The 24,803-nt window shown below is 29.3% G+C and overlaps 1 protein-coding gene across 3 annotated transcripts in view; it reads right to left on the bottom strand.

Moving 5' to 3' along the window:
• Positions 1-1,535: 1,535 nt before the first annotated feature.
• Positions 1,536-24,803, bottom strand: part of Gfrl (Glial cell line-derived neurotrophic family receptor-like) — a 305,673-nt gene continuing 282,405 nt past the window's right edge. For all 3 annotated transcript variants that reach the window (XM_085486047.1, XM_085486049.1, XM_085486048.1), the window contains one exon: positions 1,536-11,960. In XM_085486047.1, coding sequence (XP_085342173.1) covers positions 11,742-11,960 — 219 coding nt within the window. In that variant the 3' untranslated portion in view covers positions 1,536-11,741. The remainder of the gene's footprint in view (positions 11,961-24,803) is intronic.

The raw sequence follows: 24,803 nt of genomic DNA on the forward strand, positions 1-24,803 counted from the left end.
GTAATTTAAAATAATTGTATTTTAAAAGTTATTTGTGAAAATTTAATAACAAAATTTAACTACAAAATTTAAATATAGTGACAATATAGTGAAAAAAATCGTATTTTTGAATATAAATGTAGGCTGCTGGTTATATTACAACAGTTCTGTTTTTTATTAAACAGTTCTTGTGTAGTTTTCGGCATGTACAATGTTCTTCCAAAGAATTCTGACAACGGAAATAATTTAAACATTTTTTAATTAATTATTTTATCCGAAAAGCTTATATTCAAATAAAAATGTGAGCTGCTGGTTGTATTACGACAGTTCTGCTTCTCTTAGTTCTTGATGTACAATGCTCTTTCCAAGAATTCTGATAACTGAAATAATTAGATGTACAATGCTCTTTCCAAGAATTCCGATAACTGAAATAATTAGATTTATTTGAACAATTATTTTATCCGATAAACTGGTATTTTCGGATACTGATGTGAGTTACAGATTGTAGTACGAGAGTCCTGTTTCTATTTAAACAATTCTCGCGTAGTTCTGGAAATGCACAATGCTCTTCCAAAGAGTTCTATTAATTGAAATAATTAGAAAATTTAATTAAACAATTATATTATCGAAAACACCGGAATTTTCAAGATTATTGTGAGCTACCGTTTGTATTACAACAGTTTTGCTTTTTGTTAAACAATTCTCGCGTAGTTCTGGACATGTACAATGCTCTTCCAAAGAGTTCTATTAATTGAAATAATTAGAAAATTTAATTAAACAATTATATTATCGAAAACACCGAAATTTTCAAGATTATTGTGAGCTATCGGTTGTATTACAACAGCTTTTTATTGAAAAGTTCTCGCGTAGTTCTGGACATGTACAATACTCTTTCTCTCAAAGAGTTCTTATAACTAATAATAATTAGAAAATAATTAGAAAATAGAGTCGCAGTTATGTATTGACCATTACGTTATGTATTGACACGTGTTTTCTTAATACTTTTTTATCGAACTGAGAATCATTTTATTTATGTTTTCCCATATTTTTGATCGCGCTCTTGTTTATTGTATAATATATTTTAGTAACTAAAAGCGATAATTAATTTATTTTAAAATTCTAGCGTTTCCATTTAGATAATGAAAATTTAGTTTACTAAACATTGTTTTTCAATATTTTCTATTTTCGAACCATTTTTATTTCAGGACCATTTTATTAATACATTTCGATATTTTTAAACACACTCTTCGATTTATTTTGGTTTTAATCATTAGCGGTGATAATTAAATTTTCTTGATTATAGGGTCGACTCCTATAATTTTCGTTGTACCATGTGTTCTCAGTATTTTTTTTGTACTATTGAATAATATATATATAAGAAAATATATAAGTAATATATTTTTGAGTACTAAAGTATTATAAATCAGAACAGGATAGCGCAATAGACAGAAAACAGGTTTAGATATCAAGAGTATTAAAAACAATTGCGCGCGTTTTAATAATGTCGACATATATGTAAATATAAAAGGGAATATTTGGTGTTATATGATAAATAAATAAACAACAATTTTTTAGTGGACAGGATTCTCCTGCATATGTATTATATATATTAATTTCCCCAAGATAATCCTTGGAAGCTGCGCATTATCGCGCGATCGAGCCGCTTTGCGACCTTTTGCATATGTTTCCTGTCGCAAGAAGAAGAATCGAAGAAACGGAATCTGTGCGAACTAAGAGTAGAAATCTGGATATACTTTTTTGGTTAGCCTTTTCTACGAGGCCTTGATATGTTTAGTTAGAAATTATCATCTTCAGTTTTGAACAGTGAAAATGGTGAAAATATACATTTATGTAATTTCTTGCGTCTTAAAATTTTCATAAATATAAATATTGCTATAAAGAATACAAATATATTTTTATAATAAATGCGTTATGAAACGCCAGATATATTAAAAAACTTTATATTTTTTACATGAATGCTAAAAATGATATATAATATTTATATTTAGTGCAAATATTGATTAATGCTATATAAAATAAAAAAGTGTAACATTATATTTATTTTAATATGTTGAATTGATCAGTTTTGTTTTAAATTTTCAATTTGTTTTATTATATTTATTTATACCTGCGCAATGGAGTTTAAAATTGATATTCAATTCAATATTTAATTTGATTGAAATTGTCTTTTTCGAATAGTTTGACAATTTAATTTTATACAACCAATTTTTGACAAACATTGCTTTTAAATTTAAATAAATTGGATATATTGGACGCAAGAAATTAATTGATTCTAACAATTAATAAATCAAGTAATAATTTCGATTAGCTCGTATTCTGATCTCATTTGCAAAATATGTTTAAAATTATTGCTGACATAATTGATTTCGCGGGTCTTCGTACATCGCAATTGCTTAGTAACTAAATTAATTCGTATTTTGTAATATCTTACCAAAATCTTTTAATTATTAATCATTTATCATTTACGATATAAATCTCAAAGTTATAAGAGAACGACAAATCGTTGGATATGATGTAATTGACGGTTACAGACAAATTGTTATATTCTGATGTTTATAATGTAAAGCTGTAGTACCTTAAGCCATTATGCATCAAATGCAAATATCTATTATCTCCAACAATAAATTACATGTTCAAAACTCTATAAAATATTGATATAGTAAAAATCAAAGGTTTTTCCATAGTAATGGAAAAAAATATTTTTTTTTACTACAAAGTGAATATCTTTGTGTAATTTTATATTTTATAAGCGTTAAACTTAATTAAAATGTGTGTAATATTATAATAATGATAATTAATGTATACCAATATGTATTTATTGTTATTAGTTTGTCAATTTATTTATAATTAAAATCAAAATATATATGCATATTTGATAATTAATATATATTTTAATTTAATTTAGTATTTTTATAAAGTATTACACATATAAAAGGCTAATAAGAGCAGAAGTAATATTACGGTTATAAAAACTGATTTATTACATTTAATCAATATATACTGATAGAAACAATAAAGTTTAAATTAATATAAAATTATAAAAATAAACTCGAAAGTTAAAACAAATGAAAAAGCGAACGTTTCGATCCAATTTTTCGGATCTTCTTCAGCGCAGTACACAAAGCAAATTAAAATCACAAAAGTTTAAATGTTCAACGTATAAAAGTCTAATAAATATATTTAAACGCGGTTACATCAATAAACGAAATAAAACGTCGTAAGATTAACATTAAGATGATTCTCACTAATCCATCACATTTACGCAACTGTGGGAAGCGCTCCTCTTTAGTTTTCTGACTACGAGGTTGGCAGGTGTTAAAATATAAAACATTAATCGCATCATATATTTATGATGTGACAGTATTTTAACAGTAACAAAAGTGACGCCAGTGTAATCTTCATGTCAGTAGAGCGGCTCAGAGAAAATTCCGTAATATTACTATAATAACCGTAATATTACTTCTGCTCTTATTAGCCTTTTATATGTGTAATACTTTATTTGAATTAAAGAGCATTTAATTAGTATATTGTTAGTATTTTTACACGGTATACACATGGCTTAAGGACAACGCGCGAAGAAAGTAAAAATGTTTAAATTGTATAATATTGTAAAAACTGTCTTACATATAGCGTTTGACATAGCTTATTCTTTTTTTCTTTTTTCTTTGTATTTGTAGATTCTTGAATTTATATTACACATCGAAAATAATAAACTCAGTCGTTCTAAAAGTCGTTCTGAAATTTTAACATGTAACGCTTTCTGGAGCGTTGTAAAAATTTGTGATAAATATTTTTGTATATTGGGGAAGGACTCATTGTAACATTATCATTACGATTATCATTAATTAAAGATTATCATTGTAACTTTCTTACAAAATTCATGGCATATTTTTAATCGTTTTAACAAATTCGAAATTATTGTAACCATTTATCTTTTAATTTTATGAATATAACCAGACTTGTAAAATTTTTAAACTTTAAAGCCAATTTGTGGCGTTGTAACAACTTTCAAAAGTTTAGCTTTTTGGAAAAACATTTCTATTTAATTAAGAACGTTTCTCTGCATTAACCTCATTAATACATAGTGTTTTAAAAAAACATGATATGTGTAGATTGAATCTTAATAAAGTGCAATTGCTTGAATAAGCAATTGATACGATTTAAACAATTGATTTAAACATTCACGCTCGAGCTAATCTTTTGAAACATTCTGTCTACATATTTTCTAAAGTAATTGATCAAATTGCAACAATTGACGAAGAATTGTAGAACATTTTATAGAAGAGCGCGTATTCTCACGAGAATTTGGTGAAGTTGTTAGATTAGTATAATCAAACGGTAAACCCCACGGATCGCAATGATTAATATACAGTATGATATGCGAGAAAGTTAGAATTCACACGGTTTGTACGAAGACCCACGCCCGCAGTTCATTTGGAAGAATTAATATTTTGAAGTCAAATCACATATTTTGTAATTGCGACATTGCTTTGTTAAACATTTTGCTTAAGAGGACAATTTATAAATTTATTTATTATGGAATTTAATTAACCATAAAATAACCAGAATCTATAATAGAGTCTAATATGTACATTAAATGCCATAATATTGATTTCATAACTAGAGTGATACAATTATTAACATTAAAATTTTTGGTTTTTACGCAAAATTAAACTTTGAATCATGTAATTCACAGTATATAAATTGCTATTTTGTGATCTTTTTTACAATTCATTAGTGATTAATTTTTCAATAAATTTATTTCATTTAACAGATAAGATTTACAACTAACAAATATCTTGATGATAAAACACTATGTTTTGCAAATTTTATAATTATATAAATAAAATGTAATATAAATGTTATACTAACGCAAAAGACGACTAAATTTGAAGAACGTGGAAGTTTGGTCAAATTACCTCAAGCAGGATTACCATGTCCTTTTTTCACAAAGTAACGTCGCAGTTACAAAGCGGACTCTTTATATAATACATGTCCTTCGACGCATCGGTCACACATACTCACACACATGTGCGCGATCTCGCATGCATGCGTAATTATTGCATCGCTCTCGTGTCGGTTTTTACAATTATAAGCAGTCATTTTCATGCTCGCACGAAACACGGAAATTATATAATGTAACGATGATATGGAAAATGTGAACTAAGACATATAAATGAGAGAGAAGAAAAATTAATTGAAATAAAATGATAAAAAAGTTATTCGAATAGGGGGAGAGAGAACAAGTAACATTATATACCAAAACACAAGTGAGTATTATTATATTTCTCCGATGTTTTATAAAAGAAAAAAATGTTCCTTTAGCAAATCGTACCGACAAATTTGTTATTAAGTTATACTATCTGTTATAAGTTTTACTATCTTAAAACGTATTTATGACATGATAAAATATGACAGTAGTGATGGAGCGTCTTGCCATATTTATGAGATCTATAGCGAGCTAGATGATATTTCTTATCGTTGACCGCCGAAATCGTAATGTGTCTCGACGTGCGCATGTATCTAACGCGCAATATGTTACGGAGAGTAATTAGGCCGCGTGCAGTCTCCGCGACTTTAGCGTCGGGTATTTGATTATCTGATTCAGCTGGACCGTATGAGATGGCCACGAATAGATACACGCGCAGCGTCTAGCGTAGATTCATATGATTACGCGTGTATATACGACCAGCGTATTTATTGACAGAATTAAATAATTGCAAGAGAAACTGTTTCTCTGAATGGCAAGACATAAATGCATCAATCGCATATACAAAGCTTGATTTTGCAAAGAATTGAAAGAGAAATTAAATTAAAAGGTACAAGAGAGAGAAAATATATATATATATAAAAAAAAATACAATATGTATCGTGCATATTATAAGAAATAATATAACAAAATCTCTCCAATAAAAGACTTTGCTTATAATTAAAGATACAATAAAATGCTTGTGTATATAAATTCGTAAGAAAATCTCTCGTAATAAAATAGAGCTTGTTTCCAAATGTATGTGCGAATTGACATGCACATCTGCGAAATGTCCGTGCTTCGCGGAGGAAAGTTGCATCCGTCGAACGCAGCAGTATTAAAGCTATCTCGCCCTCTTAGCGAACAGTGCGTCAAAAGTACCTTGCCAGTGATTAGTAATTGAGCGGTAATGGTTCTTATCGGCTGATTCGTGCGTCTATAATCGGCGTTCTACGATCGCCGGGGGCGTTATTTTTTTTTTCTTTTTTTTTGCGCAAGTACATATTTACATTCCGATGCAGCAAGCGCCTTCGAGCAAACGCCGTCGAGTCCGCGAGAGTCATATATTCTACTCAGGCGTATTTTCGAGACACCCCGTGTCGATCAAGGTCGAATGTAGAAAATTCTGAGAATAACAATCGTACAATATCCGAGCGAAGATTTATTTCAAATCCAGTATGATTTCGAATGCACGTTTCATGAATTATTAATTAAAATGTGCGATATCACGCAAATATGCGGAATTAATTGATATATATGACATTTCTATGGAAAATAATTAATGAAAGCACGTTATTAAATACATCGAATTAATACAGGCATTAAATTAACGAAGGTATAATTCAAGACAACAAAGTATGTAATTTGCATTTCTATCAAGTGTCATATTAAACAAATTGAATTGAATCCCTCTGTTAAATTTTTTATACATGCATTATAATTGGACATGCATGTCAATTGGATTTAACATGATTTAACGTGATTTGCAATGTAACAATTATTTATGGCACAAATTCGAGATACGCCTATATGTGCATTTGTTTGATATTATCGCGTCATATTTTCCCATTGCAGATTGAAAGAGAATCTTTCTCAATCTTGATCCTTCAACCTTGATCCACTTCTTGCGAGATTCTCGCATTTGGTCCATGTCTTCGAGATTGATCGAGAGATTTCTCTCATTTCTCTCGATCGATTTTTCCCGAAGAGTCCATCTCGTCGCCGCTGAAACGATTAACCTCGCCGCTTTTTAACTAGTCAACATATATTCTTGCTACGTGCATGTATGTATAACGTGACATTAACATCTGCTGTCTCTTTGAGCGATGTGCCCGCGGTTCCTAAACTTTATACATTATTGCTTTTCCACGTCGCGCACGCACAATCTACCCTGCGCTCTTTTTCCTCACTGATATAGTTTCTATTACCATTATTCAACGGAATATTTATTTTCTGTTTCGTTAAAAAATAAGTTATCATTTAAAAATCAACAAATCGCACAAAATTCAGAACTGTTGAACTATTATACGTCTGAGTGCATTCCTCACTTTATTGTACATCTAAAATATGAAAATATTAATTTCTACTTGTTTCATGTGTATCGAAAATTTGCAAATAGCACAGACTTAAAATTAATTGAGAATTGATGCAAACTATTTCAATGTTACGCTTATAAACTGTACTGTATTGTATATATACAACAATTTTCAATTAATTTTACGTCTCGAAGTAAAAAGCTGTTGAGGTACGAAAGCAGAATACGAAATAATAAAATTTCAATAACCACATTTATGTAATTTTTTTGTAGTTCGTTCTTATCACTAACGTTATAGTTTGAACGATAATTTGGGGAAGAGAGCGCAGAAAATAAAATCGCGCACAAACGCACTCTCGCATTTCGCACGCAGGACTCTCACAAAAAAAGACGCAACACATTACATTCGCGCCTAAGATCGACGAATGCCACCTAATTGAATTACCATATTATAACTTGTCGTCTTATTCGTACTTGTCGTTCATGTACAAACAATATGGCAGCCAGAACGCGCCGGCTGTCCGCCTTTATCTCTCGCGTTACCTATATTTATATTTATATATGTATATGCACTTACAGATATATGTATTTATAGAGTATATCGTACGCATAGAAGGGCTCTATTTATTTGCCGTATTGTTCCTGCCGCTACATTGTCTAGCGAGTTTCCGTTAGTTAACTCCGGAGGGTCACATGGATTCGCCTGAAGTTTCAGCGCAATTATAATCCTCGGGATTCCATCTGACGGATTCTCATTACTTTGTTCGGATGAAAGTCGCGCGAATAACGAAAGTCCTCGTAATAATCGTTTCATTCGTTGCATTTTCATCGACTCTTCGCGTATAATCCGTTTGCATTTTCAGGGATTTATTCTTTTCATTTATTGATTGCAATTCTTTTCGGTAATAAAAATAAAAGGACAAATAATTAACAGATAAATTGTAGAAAACGGAAATTATTTAACAAAGTGAAAGAAATTATAAAATTAAATTTAAAATAATATTTTTATACAATTGAAATATAAAAGAGAAAATGAAATTTAAGATATGATCAATAATATGTATTTCCACATTTATCATTTTTTTACATTAGTCGAGTTATTTATTTGGTTATAAAAAGTAAATTATTATATATAATAAAATTTGTGTAGTAATTTTTATTGCTACGAAGCTTAAAAAGCGAATAAATGTTTTTAAAAAAAGTTTAATTGAAATTTTATCATCAATATTCAGCTACTCTGCTTCTATAATTTACATCAATGTAAATAATAAATAAATCTTGATGCATTTAGAATTGCATTAAGATTAAATGCATTCGACAGTTTTTGTTACTTAAAATTTAATTTAAAATAAATTAATGGCAAAAAAATTATTGAGATTTGACGATATCAAATTCAGGTCATTTCCGCGATATTCTTGAAATGCATTAAACTCATTATATTATCGTACCGTCTGAAAAAGAGCATGATAACGACGAATCCGTCGCGTCGCAGGAAGGGATAATTATCGGAATCTCGGGGATTATTAATTGCTGGTATCGAGATTATGATCAAGCTAGTGGAAGGACTTCTCCAGGCTGCTGAATAATTCCAGTTCGTGAATTTCTGAGTAATTTGTAAATGTCAAGCATTCGCCTACCGTTTACAAGTTTTCCGCTTCGTATCCTTCTCTCGTCTTCCAAGCTGACAAATCGACCGTTTATACAGAATACCTTCCACAGTCACGAACTATTGACATTGCGCGTCGTAATTACGGAGACGCCTCGTGTCGCTTCGCATTGATATTTGTCGCTCTTATCTGTGTCACCGACTGATAAAATAATCAATGACACACATACAACAGATAAAAAAGCGAAGGGAGTAAAAGTATACTCACATTATGAATAATTCATATCGTGCGGATGTTCAACAAATAAATGATCTTTTTTATTGCAAGAGAGAGAGAGAGAGAGAGAGAGAGAGTGAGAAAAAAATTATGTCTACTTTTTATGATAAGGTGGCTTTTTCTAAATAAATCAATAATAATATAATAATATAATAGTCATATTAAATTTTGTGTCAAATTTGATTTCTAAATATATACGTGTAATGTAAAATGTGTTCAAAAATTTATATAACAATATAAGGAGATTAATTATCAGTTTTTGAGGCCATCTTTTATTAGCTAAAAATCTGATTGGACGTTTTACCTTTTAAATTTTACGAGACACTTGTACTCTTCTAATATTTATTTATAAATGTAACTCAATAAAATATAGATAATAAAAAATTAAGAAATTATTTTTGGTACGATCTATTCGGTGCGAATAAATACATGGATGCGAGAAAACTTGAAAACGCGCGGGCCACGATCGATTTTTCTCGTTCGATCGTATTTTTAGCCTATCTCTATTACACATCTTTTTTTTATACTTACGTTACTATCAACAATCTACATTTATCTATACACTCGAGCCTCTCGCGACGCACCGCAGATGCACGTGTGGTTTCAGGTTTAGGTTTCAACTTTAACAAACACCTAATGGTCCAGTACGGGAGGAGATTTGCGTTGCTTGGCCATTAATTATACAGTAGGTCAGTGCTTAGCCATTTATACAGACTGCATCTCTCGGACTACGATCGATTTATTATACACGCGTCATATTTCTACTTCTGAACGATCCCGAATCGCGCTCACCGTTCTTCTTCTATCTCGATTTCTTCTCTCTTGGACGTTCTTCCTCGTGCAAGACTAATTTCAAAACTATAATGTTTTTTTTTCTCTATTTTACTTATTGATTTTTTGTTTGTATTCTATTTGTATTTTTCGATGAATTTATTGAGATTGTTACCTGATCGATTGCCGTAAGAGTGCAATGTGCAATGCTGACTTCGTGCGAAATGTTTGGTTTTTGTTTTACGCTAACATTGCGATATAGTGTCAACAATTATATAATCACGAAAGTTTGTAACATTTAAAAATAAATACTTCGAGTATATATATGTAATAGTCTTCAACAATTTGCAACAAAGTATTTTATTCGTAGCTATCCGCAAACTCTGCGTCAATTGATCTATCTCAACATGATTCTAACAAGTGTAATTATTTCTGCCAATCGAGATTAGGCATCGAGGAAAACTTTTTATTCTATATACATTTTATATAGAATATATATCATTTTTTATATCTATATTAGCTAACTTTATTATGTGTTAAAACGCAAAAATTTCGATCATTTATTTTTTCTCAATGTTTCTTTTTTCCATTGCTTGCATATCTCATCAATTATTCTCCACTAATCATTTGCTTGCAAATCACCGTGTAACCAAACATCATCAGCACCGCGCACGATTGTTAATGCTTGTGATGCAACTCGTGTCGAAGTTACGTCGGTTGCATGTCGATCGCGCGACAATCTCGTCACAAGACACTTCTGACGGCGAATTACATATCGAACGCGTAAAATGAAAATACGGTTGGCCGATGATTCCCATTTGATTTCGCACATTCGACATATGTATTCCGTGTCAATCTCGTTCTCGTATCAAACTCGACCTCAAAGCGATGCCAATCGTCGAGAGCATCATCGATCATTCGTCGCTAACCCTTCGAGCACCGTAATAGCACTACCTTTTGTACAGGTTTATATCCACTAGAGTATTTTTTTATCCAGACGGAGTTATTATGCATTAGCGTATCCGTATGAAGTATTTTTAAAATGCTGAAACTTGCAATGAATATTTTATAAAAGTACTCGTGTGAATTATCAATTTTTTTTCTCAATAAGACCTAATTCTCAAATTGGAATTATATTGACAACTTTAGTGCAATTTTAAACATGTGCAGTTTTTTCATAATATATCTTAATATTCTTTATATAATTATATAGTGAAAAGAGAGAGTTTGTATATGAGAAAAATAAATAAGATGAAATAAAAATTAAATAAACAATACGAATGTACTGAAAATAAGAACATTTCTCTTTGGAAATTTAACACCTTGAATCTTCGAAGGAGAATTATTTCCTATATAAAGTTGCAATACACATTAATTGACAAGTACTGCAGGTTCCAGCATTAAATTCGGAATCATTCGGGTCGTGGCAGTTAAAGGGTTAAGGATGAAGATTCGAGAAGGCTATACGTATCGAGGTACGGTAACAAAAATACCATTAAACATTAATATACATTTAATAATATCTCGAACGGTTCGTGCGATGAGCGATTCGTGATCGGCAGAAAGAAACGTGCAGAGATCGTCGTGCGGATCAATCCATACAATATATAGATCAGCACGGCGATCGAGGAGAAGGTGACTGATCCTTCTCTTCGTTGATCTATGGCCTTCAAGGCCACGAGTCCTCCTTCGTCCGGATGGACTCCGCTGTCGGAGTCGTCGTAATCGCGTGCGCGCGACACGTGACGATCCTTCGCGAGGGAGACGTTCGATATAGACTTTTTATGGCGTCCCGGTGTCCCTGTCACGAACCGAAGAGACATGTCGAGCCGAAAAGGCCGACTGCCAGTACAGCGACGAGGAGCGCTGACGATGACCTGAAGACCGCCGCCTCGTTGGTGTACGGCATTTTTACCTCGACCTCGGCCATCTTGAAGATCGAGAGCAGCGGATGCGTGTGCACTTCATGGTGCTTATTGTTGATCTTGTCACTGAGATCTTGCATCATTGACGCGCACTCCTCCTGAAAATCGAGCATCTCGATCAGTGGGTTTATAGAAATTTTTCAACTAGCATTTATTAAATATGTATCAATCCAAAATTTCTCTTGTATATTTATTATGATAATCATATTCTTGGTTAATATCTAATGTTCCAGTATATGATTATAAATTTGTATATGATATGTTTTGTTCTGAGTTCTTATTTATATGTTTTATATAATTTAATATGTAACAAAATAGTTTTACAATAAACAAAGATTCTAAATAGAAGAAGTAATATTAATTTGTTATCAAATTAAGCACATCTTCCAAATACAATTTTATTTTTTCAATAATTGTATCTATCAGTGTCGTCATTTTGACAACAAAATTGTATTAATAATTGATACGTGGAAGTAGATTAATCAAAATCGATCAGATTTGTGTTTACAAAAAGTTATCTTGATTTAAAAAAATATACAGATAAAAGAAGCAAAAACAGCCATGCTATTATAAAATCTAGATCGCTTTACAATGATCCAAATAAATTCTCTCCGCGAAAGTATAATGTCCGCAAAAAACACACGTATTTTCCGCTTCACTATCGATAGTTGTTCTTATAGAATTCGAGTTTCTCTCGAATACAATTTAACGACGTCGAATGTATCCCTTCCCCATTTTCTTCATTCCCTACCTTCTACCAGACCGAATTCGGCATCGATTTCCATTTTCAACCCTCTCCCGCCAAGCGCAATCCTTGTTCCCCGTCCCCAAAATTACCCTCGGCTCGTTGAATCTTTAATTTCCGGCGTAGAAATCCGTGAAGCTGGGAGTGATTTTTGGTGATATCTTTCTGGTGCGCCACGTGGCCCGACCAGATTTCTCGTCGCCGGCGTTTCGTCCGCTCGTTTCGCGCCGGGCGAGCTTTTCAATGAGATTAAATTCCGCGTGGAAGCTGAAATCTTGCGCGAATAACTTCGCCGTGACGAGCCGGCGTAGCTTACAACGTGGAATGAAACTTTCGACGAATTCGACGGATGATATCTTTGGTGTTCGGAAAAAAGCATGCAGATGAGTTATATTTAATTTGTATATAAGATATACGTTTTTTTAAAAATAATCTATGAAAAAGATGGGTAAAGGTACCGATTATGAGATAGGTTTTAAATATGAGATAGCGTCTTAGTAACGACACCGTACATCTGAAATGTGTGACGTTTGCGTCATTTACTTCGTCGGATAAACAGATCCAATTGAGCGACAGCGAACAGACGAGGACACGCTGATTTGTCGCGGAAGCAAAATCACACATTTTTCCGCACTAGATTCAAAGAACGTTAAATTTTATAAAATTTGTTTTGAATGTTGTAAAATATTAATACATTCATTACTAATGTAGTCTATTTTATGATACTAGTGCATATTATAGTGTTTTATAAGTAAAACAAAATGTTTTTTGTTGAATCTCGGTCAAATAGTAAATTCTTAATAAGAGATACCGAAGGTCTCGTAAAATGAGATATCTCATATTAGGAACCATTTTTTTGTAACGTAAATAATTGATTATTTTAAGAATAATTTATGTCTTTAGACTGCCATCAAAAAGTAAAAAGCTGGAATCTTAGCGCCATGATTAAGGCTATTGATGCTGTCCAATCCAAGCAGATGGGGTATTTTAAAGCGTCGAAAAATTTTAAAAATTAAGAAATTAAAAAAATTTCTTTTAATTTTAAAATTAATTATAATCAATTATTAATTAATTAATTAATTAAAATTTTTAAATTAATTTTAAAATTTATTTAAAATTTTTTTTAGTTTTGTTTTTTATTTTATTTTTCTATTCTAAGGATAGTTTTTCGTTTGATTTAAAATATAAGTGCCTACCTTCATATTTTTGACATTTTGATATAAGAGTTTAAGAAATAAGTCTAATAAATAAGATAATTAAAGCTATATTTATATAAATTTTATTGCTAGTTCTGAAGATATAATACTGTAAAAGGTTTCAAATTAAGACAGGTAATAATAAAACCATTAACTTTTATCTATATGTCTTTTATTTTTGGTGTTAATAAAAATGAAATTAAGTTTATCTAATAAAAGGCGGTATCTCATATTAAGATCAGCTAGTATCTCATATTAGGAGACCTTTTGGTTTTGATACAAAAACTGACTTACTTTAATCAAACCTATGTATATTAAAACTCGAACGAGATATAACTTATTGAAGTAGAATTTCTAAAACTACATGAAATGACGATTAAAAACAGTATATAGACACTTTTCTAATTGCATATATTTTGGAAATAATTAAGAAAATGTAAATGGTATCTCATAATCGGCACCTTGACCTACTTTTAACTTAAGTATATTTTTTTATTTCAATGTAAAATAATTGTCAACAAAATTTTTGTCTTCTTTTGGGAAGGAAAGATTTATTTAGATAATTTTTATAATTGCAACGATATATCTGATATTCACATATTAATATGGAAAGATGTCTGAAATTTACTTAGTGATTATTTGTATATACTTCAAGATGCAAGTATTTTGTGGGATACTTGTGATATGTCGCGCGGCATACGACAGTAAAGATATTGCGAGCATTGCGGCGTATCCGAATGCGGTAATTAACCCGCAGCGCGCGAGAAACTCGGGACTACAATTAGCACGAGCCAATACGTAAAATGAATTATTGCACTGGGCTTTTGTCCAGCCAGTGTTTGGGTCATTACTGCTTCGCGCAATTCCATTCAATTAGCTTAAAAACCTGACCAGACACATTCTCGCTATGTTTCGCGGTTCCTTTTTCCCAAAAATATAAAGAGAATTAAGTTAGAATTTATAAATGATTATCAAATCAGATAAAAATTTTTTACAAACATTTTCTGAACTGTCGATCGCTTTTCAACATTTGATCTGTTATATTAAATGCTATAATTGAAAAAAAAATGTGTGCAAAAGAAAAGAATAAATATTATAAATATTATAAAGAAATAAAAAGAGTGTAGTAGTTACAGATAGTAATTTATAATTAATTTTTGTAAACTATAACTTTGCAAAAAATTTCGGTATATAGCTCATTAGCTAAAAGTTCTGCCTAATTTGTGCATTTAATAAAATGGTTTTGAGTATGTGAAAGTCACTGGTTATACTAATTTTACTTTTTGATATATTATCATAATATTGTTACGACGAGAAGTCAGAGAGGCTTTTAATTGCTATGTGTGTGTTCTGTTTCTCTGCCAGAATAATCCAGCTTTGAATGCAAATGGGCTGCGTGGCGTTTTTTTTCCATCGGGATTATCTGGCAGATTCGCAACAGTATTGTATGCTGCGGATATGTAACTCCTACTTTTTTACCTCGCGGATTGCGCTGCTTATCTCTTGCTGTGCTTTAACATCAGCCGACACGTGCTTAATTTTTTCCCTGGATAATATTTTATTTAATTCTACCTCAGAACATACACGCACACACGCACACATTTACATACAAAATAATACGTATATAATATACATAGAATGATCTTCCGCGAAATTATCGTTTGCTTCTTTTAGCGAAAAATTGGTCCCCGCAGTAGAAATGCCAAATAATTCAACAGATATTTTAATGAGAAGTTAAATAAACTCAAACCATTTTTAAAATTCAAATTAGATAATTTACGGAGAGAATTTCTGTTGAATTGGTTAAACTAATTAATAATAGAGACATTTAATAAGGAAGACTTTACTTTGCATAACAATTACAATTCTATTGGATGTGTGCTTTTTTAATTAATAATAACTTTTCAAATGTTAATATATTATATATAAAAAGTATATAATATTTTGAAAGTTTTTGCTTAATAAATATATAAAAATAATTACATGTACAAATGTAATATTCTTCACATTTTCATAACAGATAATTACTGCGGCTATTCAATTTGTCTTTATCCAATTGTTAGCTGTGGCTCAATAATTTTTTCTTTGAAAAAAATATTTTTAATATAATAATTTGCCAAACCAAAATAATTAATGGTGATCGAAGCAATCAAATCGATTGTAAGTTGTTGCGATTTTATGCTGAATGTAACATTCCGCTGTTTACGTTGGGTTGTTTAACGTTATGCTTTAATTAATACCGAGCCGTGCCACACGACGAAATTCACCGGCAGCTCGATGGCTGTTCTAATTTACGCTCTCTTGTATTATGCGGTACGTGCCTCTTCTACCATATTAATCCATGGTTAGAAGTACATCCGTATTACGTCGCGTTCCGAAATTGCGTTCTGAAATAATTTCGCTTTACAGGCAGATACGCGCTAATACAATTATTCGGATATTTGCGAATGCATGAGTAAATATATACAGGAAAAGCTAATAAATTATTTTCATAAATATCTAATTTTAGAAAGTCTGCTACGAATAATGTTGAAATTATCCACAAAGGATGCGCAGTGTAAGCGATCCTAAGCGGCTTAGAAATGAAAATTATTAAGACCACGTTTAATGATTGTTAGTGGAAATAATTTGCAGTAACTTAATATTAAAGGTATTTTTCGTAAAATAACTTATACTTGAATAAATTTAGAAAATCGAAGTTAAATGTATAATCGTTATTTTGAAACAAAATGAATTCAATGAATTTTTATATATATATAATTTTTAAAATTGTATTTATTGTAACTTTTAACCAAATAATAAAATAATTGTCCAGTTATTTTTACACTTTTAAATTGTTAAACACTATGTATATAATACCGTAAAATAAATATTAAGAAATAATAATCTGAAAAATAAATCGCAGAATTACTTTCACTAGTAGTACAAGTGCACATTAATCAGCCTTTTTGAAGTAGTTTAAATCAAAATTTAATAACATGTAATTTTGAACGAAACTTTCAGTAGTATATTATGTAATTAATTTAAAAATTTATTACACCAAAAATAAGAAAAGAATTTTTAAAAATAATCAAATATTTTATTCCTAGTAGTATAATTCAAAATTAGTCAGCTTTTTAAGTAGTATAAATCAACATTAAACAGTGCTTAATTTTAAAACTGAAATTGTTAATTATGTAATGTATTACTCTAAGAATAGGTAATAGAGCAAAATGACAAAATTTAAAAAATAAAAATCTAACTTTATGTTTAGTAGTACAGTCTAAAATTAGCCAGACTTTTCACAAGCAATATATAAATCAAGATACAAATACTATTTAATTTTAAACAAAACTTTCTGTAATATATTAATTTAAGAATTTATTACACCAAAAAAAAGAAAAGATTTCAAAAAATAATCAAATATGTCATTTTGAGTAGTATAATTCAAAATTATTCAGCCTTTTAAGTAGTGTAAATCAAGATTTAGGTACTATTATATTTTGAACAATACTTTTATGTGACATGTTAATTTAAAAATTTATTACGTAAAAAAGATTTTAAAAAATAATTAAATTTGTCGTTTTAGTAGTATAATTCAAATTTAGTCAGCCTTTTTAAAGTAGTATCAATCAAGATTCAAATACTACTTAATTCTCGCTGAAACTTTATGTAACATATTAATTTAATAATTTATTACACAGAAAAAAAGAATTGGTTAAAAAAAGAATCAAATTTTTCGTTCCTAGTAGTATAATTCAAAATTAAATAGCTTTCTAAGTAGTATAAATCAACATTAAACTGTGCTTAATTTTAAAACTAAAACTGATAATTATGTGTAATGTATTAGTTTAAGAATATGTTAGAGAGCAAAATGACAAATTTAGAAAAATAAAAATCTAACTTTATGTTCAGAAGTATAGATCAAAATTAGTCAGACTTTTTCTAAGTAGTATAAATCAAGATTCAAATACTATTTAATTTTAAACAAAACTTTATGTGATATATTAATTTAAGAGATTTATTACACAGAAAATGAGAAAAATTTAAGAAAATAATGAAATATTTTATTTCGAGTAGCATAATTCAAAATTATTCGGCCTTTTATGTTGTGTAAATCAAGATTTAAATACTAATTAGTTTTGAACAATACTTTTATGCAATATATTGATTTAATAACTTATTACTTAAAAAAGGTTTAAAAAAATAATCAAATTTTTTGTTTCTAGTAGTATAATTCAAATTTGGCCAGCCTTTATGAAGTAATATCAATCAAGTTTGAAGTACTATTTAAATTTTGACAAAACTTTTATTTAATGTATTTATTTGAGAATTTATTACACATAAAGATTTTATAAAATAATCAAGTTTTTCGTTTCTAATAGTATAATTCAAAATTAGTCAGCTTGCGAGTAGTATAAATCAACATTAAACAGTGCTTAATTTTAAAACAAAAAGTGATAATTATGTGTAATGTACTAGTTTAAGAATATGTTAAAGAGTAAAATGACAAATTTAGAAAAATAAAAATCTAACTTTTTGTTTAGGAGTATAGGTCAAAATTAGTCAGACTTTTTCCAAGTAGTATAAATCAAGATTCAAATACTATTTAATTTTAAACAAAACTTTATGTGATGTATCAATTTAAGTGATTTATTACACAGAAAATGAGAAAAATTTAAGAAAATAATGAAATATTTTATTTCGAGTAATATAATTCAAAATTATTCGGCCTTTTAAGTAGTGTAAATGAAGATTTAAATACTAATTAGTTTTGAACAATACTTTTATGCAATATATTGATTTAATAACTTATTACTTTAAAAAAATTTAGAAAAGTAATCAAATTTTTTGTTTCTAGTAGTATAATTTAAATTTGGCCAGCCTTTTTGAAGTAGTATCAATCAAGTTTGAAGTACTATTTAAATTTTATCGAAACTTTTATTTAATGTATTAATTTAAAAATTTATTACACATAAAGATTTTAAGAAATAATCAAGTTTTTCGTTCCTAGTAGTATGATTCAAAATTAGTCAGCTTTCAAGTAGTATAAATCAACATTAAATAGTGCTCAATTTTAAAACAAAAACTGATAATTATGTGTAATGTACTAGTTTAAGAATATGTTAGAGAGCAAAATGACAAATTTAGAAAAATAAAAATCTAACTTTTTGTTCAGGAGTATAGGTCAAAATTAGTCAGACTTTTTCCAAGTAGTATAAATCAAGATTCAGATACTATTTAATTTTAAACAAAACTTTATGTGATATATTAATTTAAGTGATTTATTACACAGAAAATGAGAAAAATTTAAGAAAATAATGAAATATTTTATTTCGAGTAGTATAATTCAAAATTATTCGGCCTTTTATGTAGTGTAAATCAAGATTTAAATATTAATTAGTTTTCAACGATACGTTTGAGCAATATATTGATTTAATAACTTATTACTTAAAAAAGGTTTAGAAAAATAATCAAATTTTTTGTTTCTAGTAGTATAATTCAAATTTGGCCAGCCTTTTTAAAGTAGTATAAATCAAGTTTGAAGTACTATTTAAATTTTAACGAAACTTTTATTTAATGTATTCATTAAAATATTTATTACACATAAAGATTTTAAGAAATAATCAAGTTTTTCGTTCCTAGTAGTATAATTCAAAATTAGTCAGTTTTCAAGTAGTATAAATCAACATTAAACAGTGCTTAATTTTAAAACAAAAACTGATAATTATGTGTAATGTACTAGTTTAAGAATATGTTAGAGAGCAAAATGACAAATTTAAAAAAATAAAAATCTAACTTTATGTTCAGGAGTATCGGTCAAAATTAGTCAGACTTTTTCCAAGTAGTATAAATCAAGATTCAAATACTATTTAATTTTAAACAAAACTTTATGTGATATATTAATTTAAGTGATTTATTACACAGAAAATGAAAAAAATTTAAGAAAATAATGAAATATTTTATTTCGAGTAGTATAATTCAAAATTATTCGGCCTTTTAAGTAGTGTAAATTAAGATTTAAATACTAATTAGTTTTGAACAATACTTTTATGCAATATATTGATTTAATAACTTATTACTCAAAAAAAGTTTTAAAAAACAATCAAATTTTTTAGTATAAATCAAACTCACGAAAGTATAAATCAAGTTTGAAGTACTATTTAATTTTTAACGAAATTTTTATGTAATATATTCATATATATATAAAAATTTATTACACAGAAAATATATTAAGAAATATTTTAAAATCAAATTTTTCGTTTGTAGTAGTATAATTCAAAATTAGTCAGTCTTTCAAGTAGTATAAATCAACATTAGACAGTACTTTATTTTAAATGAAACTATTAATTATGTGTAAAATGTTAGTTTAAGAATTTGTTAGTGAGCAAAATAACAAATTTGAAGAAATAAAAATCTAACTTTATGTTCAGTAGTACAGTCTAAAATTAGTCAGATTTTTTCCAAGTAGTATAAACTGAGATTAAGCAGCAGTAATCGAGCTTATCTTAGCAGGAAACTGTTCAATAGCTCCAAAGAAATGTCACGAGCTAAAGTGCAGCACTAAGACTCGAGCATGATCGTGCAGTTCCCTACAAAGGACGATCTCAATTCGCGATCACCGGAAACTAATGGTTCTCCTTACAACTGGCGGCGTCACGGGATCGGCCATTTATCCCCGCGTGAATGAAGACAGGTGCAAGACGCAGTGCACCGACAGGTGCAACTGCAGCTGACGATGGGGCAGGTACTATTATCTCTTCCGTCAGGAGGAATCCCTTATTAATGGTCGGTTAATTGGATTTCTGAACGTAGGAGTGATTACGTCAAAACGTGGCGTCCTGCATGTTGACAGGAAAGGGAGGAAGAGATGTAAAATATACAGGGTGTCTCAGCTTTCTCAGATTTTCATTTTGTTACAAATTCTTTAATTGATTTGGATTTAAAAGTAATTAATTTTTAGCAAACAAAATTTTTTAAAATATATAGACAGTTAAAAGTATTACTTAAATACTTAGATATACAAAGGAAAAATAATATCTTATATTTTTTTCTTATTTTTTTTAAGTAAAGTGTATTTAATTTAACTATATTATTTTTAAACAATATATATTACTTAAAAGTGTATGATAAAAAATAATGTTTAAAATTAAAATGTTTGTATATTACTATTACGTGAAAAAGATGGATATCCAAATTTTGAAACAGCAATGAGCATATATGTGCTATTGAGAAAATAAAGTGAATTCTGGAACACTCAGTATGCAGCTAATAGCAGATAGATCTATCGTACAACGATCTCTCTCCATTGGCCCTTGCATCTCGTCCGATACCCTCCCTTTCAATCGGACAAATGCATTCGATATCGGGGAACGCTTGTACCTGTCGTCCCTCAAAGATGATTCGTAATTACAACTTACAATGATGAAACAATAGCACTGATATATAATACGCGCGGATACAGAGTTCATGTGTGAATGACAGTACGATAATATCATTTGTAAATGGATAATAGATGATTATAACAGAATAATTGTGCCAATTTGTAAGGAATAAATATGGAACAAATATAATCGGTTTCTTTCTCGAAATTATATCTTTTTTACGTAGTAACGAAAAATTCAAATATGTAATATATGTAAACATATGTAATAAATCTTTTTTTGCTCTCTAATAAATTATTAGACTAATATTAGACATAATTAGTAGTTTAAAATTAAGCACTGTTTAATCTTAATTTATACTACTTAAAAAAATTCTGACTAATTTTAGACTGTACTACTGAACATAAAGTTAAATTTTTATTTTTTAAATGTTGTCATTTTGCTCTCTAACATATTTTTAGACTAATATATTATACATAATTAACAGTTTCAGTTTTTAAATTAAGCACTGTTTAATGTTGATTTATACTACTTGAAAGGCTGACTAATTTTGAATTATACTACTAAAAACAAAAAATTTGATTATTTTTAAAAATCTTTTCTTCTTTTCTGTGTAATAAATTTTTAAGTTAATATATTACGTAAAGTTTTGTTTAAAATTACATGTTATTGAATCTTAATTTACACTACTTCAAAAAGGCTGATTAATTTTGACTCATACTACTAGTAAAAGTAATTCTGCGATTTAGTTTTAGTGATTATTATTTCTTAATATTTTTACCGTATTATATACATAGCGTTTAACAATCTACATGTATAAAAATAACTTAACAATTATTTTATTATTTGTTTATTATTTGTTTAAAAATAATATAAATATAATTTTTAAAATCATTAAAATCAAATTTATTGAATTCATTATATTTCGAAATATCGATTATACTTATAACTTTGATTTTTTAAATTTATTAAAGTACTAGTTTGACGAAAAATAGCTTTAATAACAATTTACTGGAAATTATTTCCACTAAGGTTCGTTAAACGTGGTTTTAATGATTTCTAAACTTAGTATCGCTTACACTCTGTGGATCCTTTTATTTTCATAGTATTTCCCGAAAATTTCAATTTCTGTAATATTTTCCCCAAACATTTTAATATCAACTAATTTATTTTTTAATAATATTATATTATTTTTAGATATTTTGTATGTAAGTACATAACATATATTATATATATATATATATATATATATTTTTATCTTTTAGCGATCTTTTCTTAGGTATTCATATTTCTTTATAAATAATTATAAATAATTTTATAAATAATTAAATATATGAAAAATATATATTTATATAATTATATTATATAAATTGTTATTAATTTACTAGGGTAAAAAAAGGTGCAAAAATTATTTTTAGAAGCATTTCTTAGTGTAATAAAATTTCGCAATATAATTTTTTGACATTAAAAATAGCAGCACATGCTAAGTCGGATGATTATGTCGGTTTCGTGCTTTGAAATTTTTCGCCGCTTAAAGTCGCCGTCGAGTCGAGAGGAGGAAAATTGCCGTCGCGAGTTAGTCGCCAATAAAAATTTCGCCGTTAAAGAATCCAGGCGCGCTTTCGCGTGGCCACTTAATCAATAACGACGTCGAGAAGTCCGCTCGACGTTGCTCGTTAGAAGAAAGGGACGTAAAAAAAGTACGGAGGGCCGTACAAGCAAAATCCGCCGGGATAAAAATGGCTGAGAGTCACCGAGAAAGGAAGAAGGACAGAGAACGAAAAAAAGAGAGATTCTCGAAGAGAGGGAGTAACGACATGCAACGCACACTGGCTTTATAACACGTAAAGGCTTGCGGAAAGCGGGCTCGTCACGCAATGCAAATGAGCATAACGCTCGCGAAAAGCGATAGCGGCTTCTTCCTTCGGCAGGCGCACGTCGGAGTCCTTTAGCTTTAAGAATATCAAGTTATCTCTCGGCTATAAACGCCGGAAAATTATGAAACCAAAGTACAATAGAGTCTCTGACGGGAAACTTTGTGGTTTGTGTCACATTATGTATTATCGATCCATATTTCTTTTCATAAATATATTTAACAATTATTATGTAGAAATGTACCTATATAACAATTATTGTTTATATATTACTATTTATAATTTTTAGACTTTTTATCTTACGACGTAATGATTTATGAGAATTTCTGTGTAGTAATTTTCATCTTCTTTATTTCGCATAATTTAATATTATTTTCCATTGCGTAAATTTCCGACTTTGTGAAGTATTTTCTTACAATTTTTCGTATTCGTGTGCGTCCGAGTAAGCGTATGTAGAATTCTGTAAGAAATCCTTAGTTCTAGAACATTAGAAATATATTCTACTCTACTTCGTTTAATGCTGGCGCATGAAAAAAACCCTCGACGCTCACGCGTTAAAGAGCTCGTCCTCTTTTCTTGCCAGGATGCATCGTTAACGAGATCCCTGTTCATATTTCATCCCCAGTGTATCTCATCGAAGCGAGCAGGGACTTTAACCATCTCGCCATTTTTCCGCGTCTGTCCTTGCTCGAGGGCGCAAATCTTGACTTCAACTCTCTCGGACTGACCTTTCCCTCTCTTCTTACTTCCTTTTGTTCTTCCTGCGAGTGGTCTTTGCTCGGTCGAGTAATCGCCAGATTTGGCAGATCTTAAATCTCTCACACGTCGACGCTAATCGTCATCCGGTTTAAAAGCCCTTCCCATTCGTCTTTCAAGGGGCTAAAAGGGAGTAAGAGGATTTGCTGCGGCTTGTAAGGTTGGCCCAATTGTCGACAATTCGTTCTAGTTCGTCATAATATTTCTAGCAGTCCGTGACAGTACAAAACGGAAAAAGTTTTACTGCTTTCGACTTTAGTGCGAAACGCTTACGATCAATACGGCTAATTTTGTACCACTGATATAGTTTCTGTCTCTTCTCTCTTTTTTCATCCATCTCAATTCCGAGCACGTGCTGTTATGAATTATTAAAGGAAGAACTTTTTTTACGAGACTTACTTATTCATACATTTTGAGTACTGACATTCGGTAAGGCGAAATCTCTGAACTGATTTCAAGAAATTGATTACAATTGAAAAAAAAACGCGAAACGTTGTTGTTTAAATAAAATCGAATATATATAATACTTTAATCTTTTACTTTATCGATTAATTCTCTATGTATAATTAATATTGATAATAGAAGATATATTTTACATTGTTAATTACATTAAAATTATGATGTAATAGAAGGAAATATCTAAAATATCAAACGCAATATATTTTAGCTACTTTTATTAATATTTTTATTAATAATACGCAAATTGGATCCATTCTTTGAATTAATCAATTTAAATCATCATGCTTATACAAGTATATGCACTATTAACACAATATGTTATAAATGAGTTACATGAGACCAATTTGAAACTTGCATGTTTGTTTATAAAAACATATGAAATTTGTTCAATTAAACTACAGAAAATATGAAATTATGTTTGAGCAATATATGGTTGTTATCAAAATTTCTGTTATAAAAAAAATCATGGTTCGTAAAAGTATGTGGATATGAATTTAGCAGAAACAGGATATTGAATCACTTGATTTATTTACTATCACACTAGTAG

The sequence above is a fragment of the Nylanderia fulva genome, unplaced genomic scaffold (genome assembly GCF_048542155.1).
Source record: "Nylanderia fulva isolate GAGA-0341 unplaced genomic scaffold, ASM4854215v1 Scaffold4, whole genome shotgun sequence".
Taxonomy (NCBI): domain Eukaryota; kingdom Metazoa; phylum Arthropoda; class Insecta; order Hymenoptera; family Formicidae; genus Nylanderia; species Nylanderia fulva.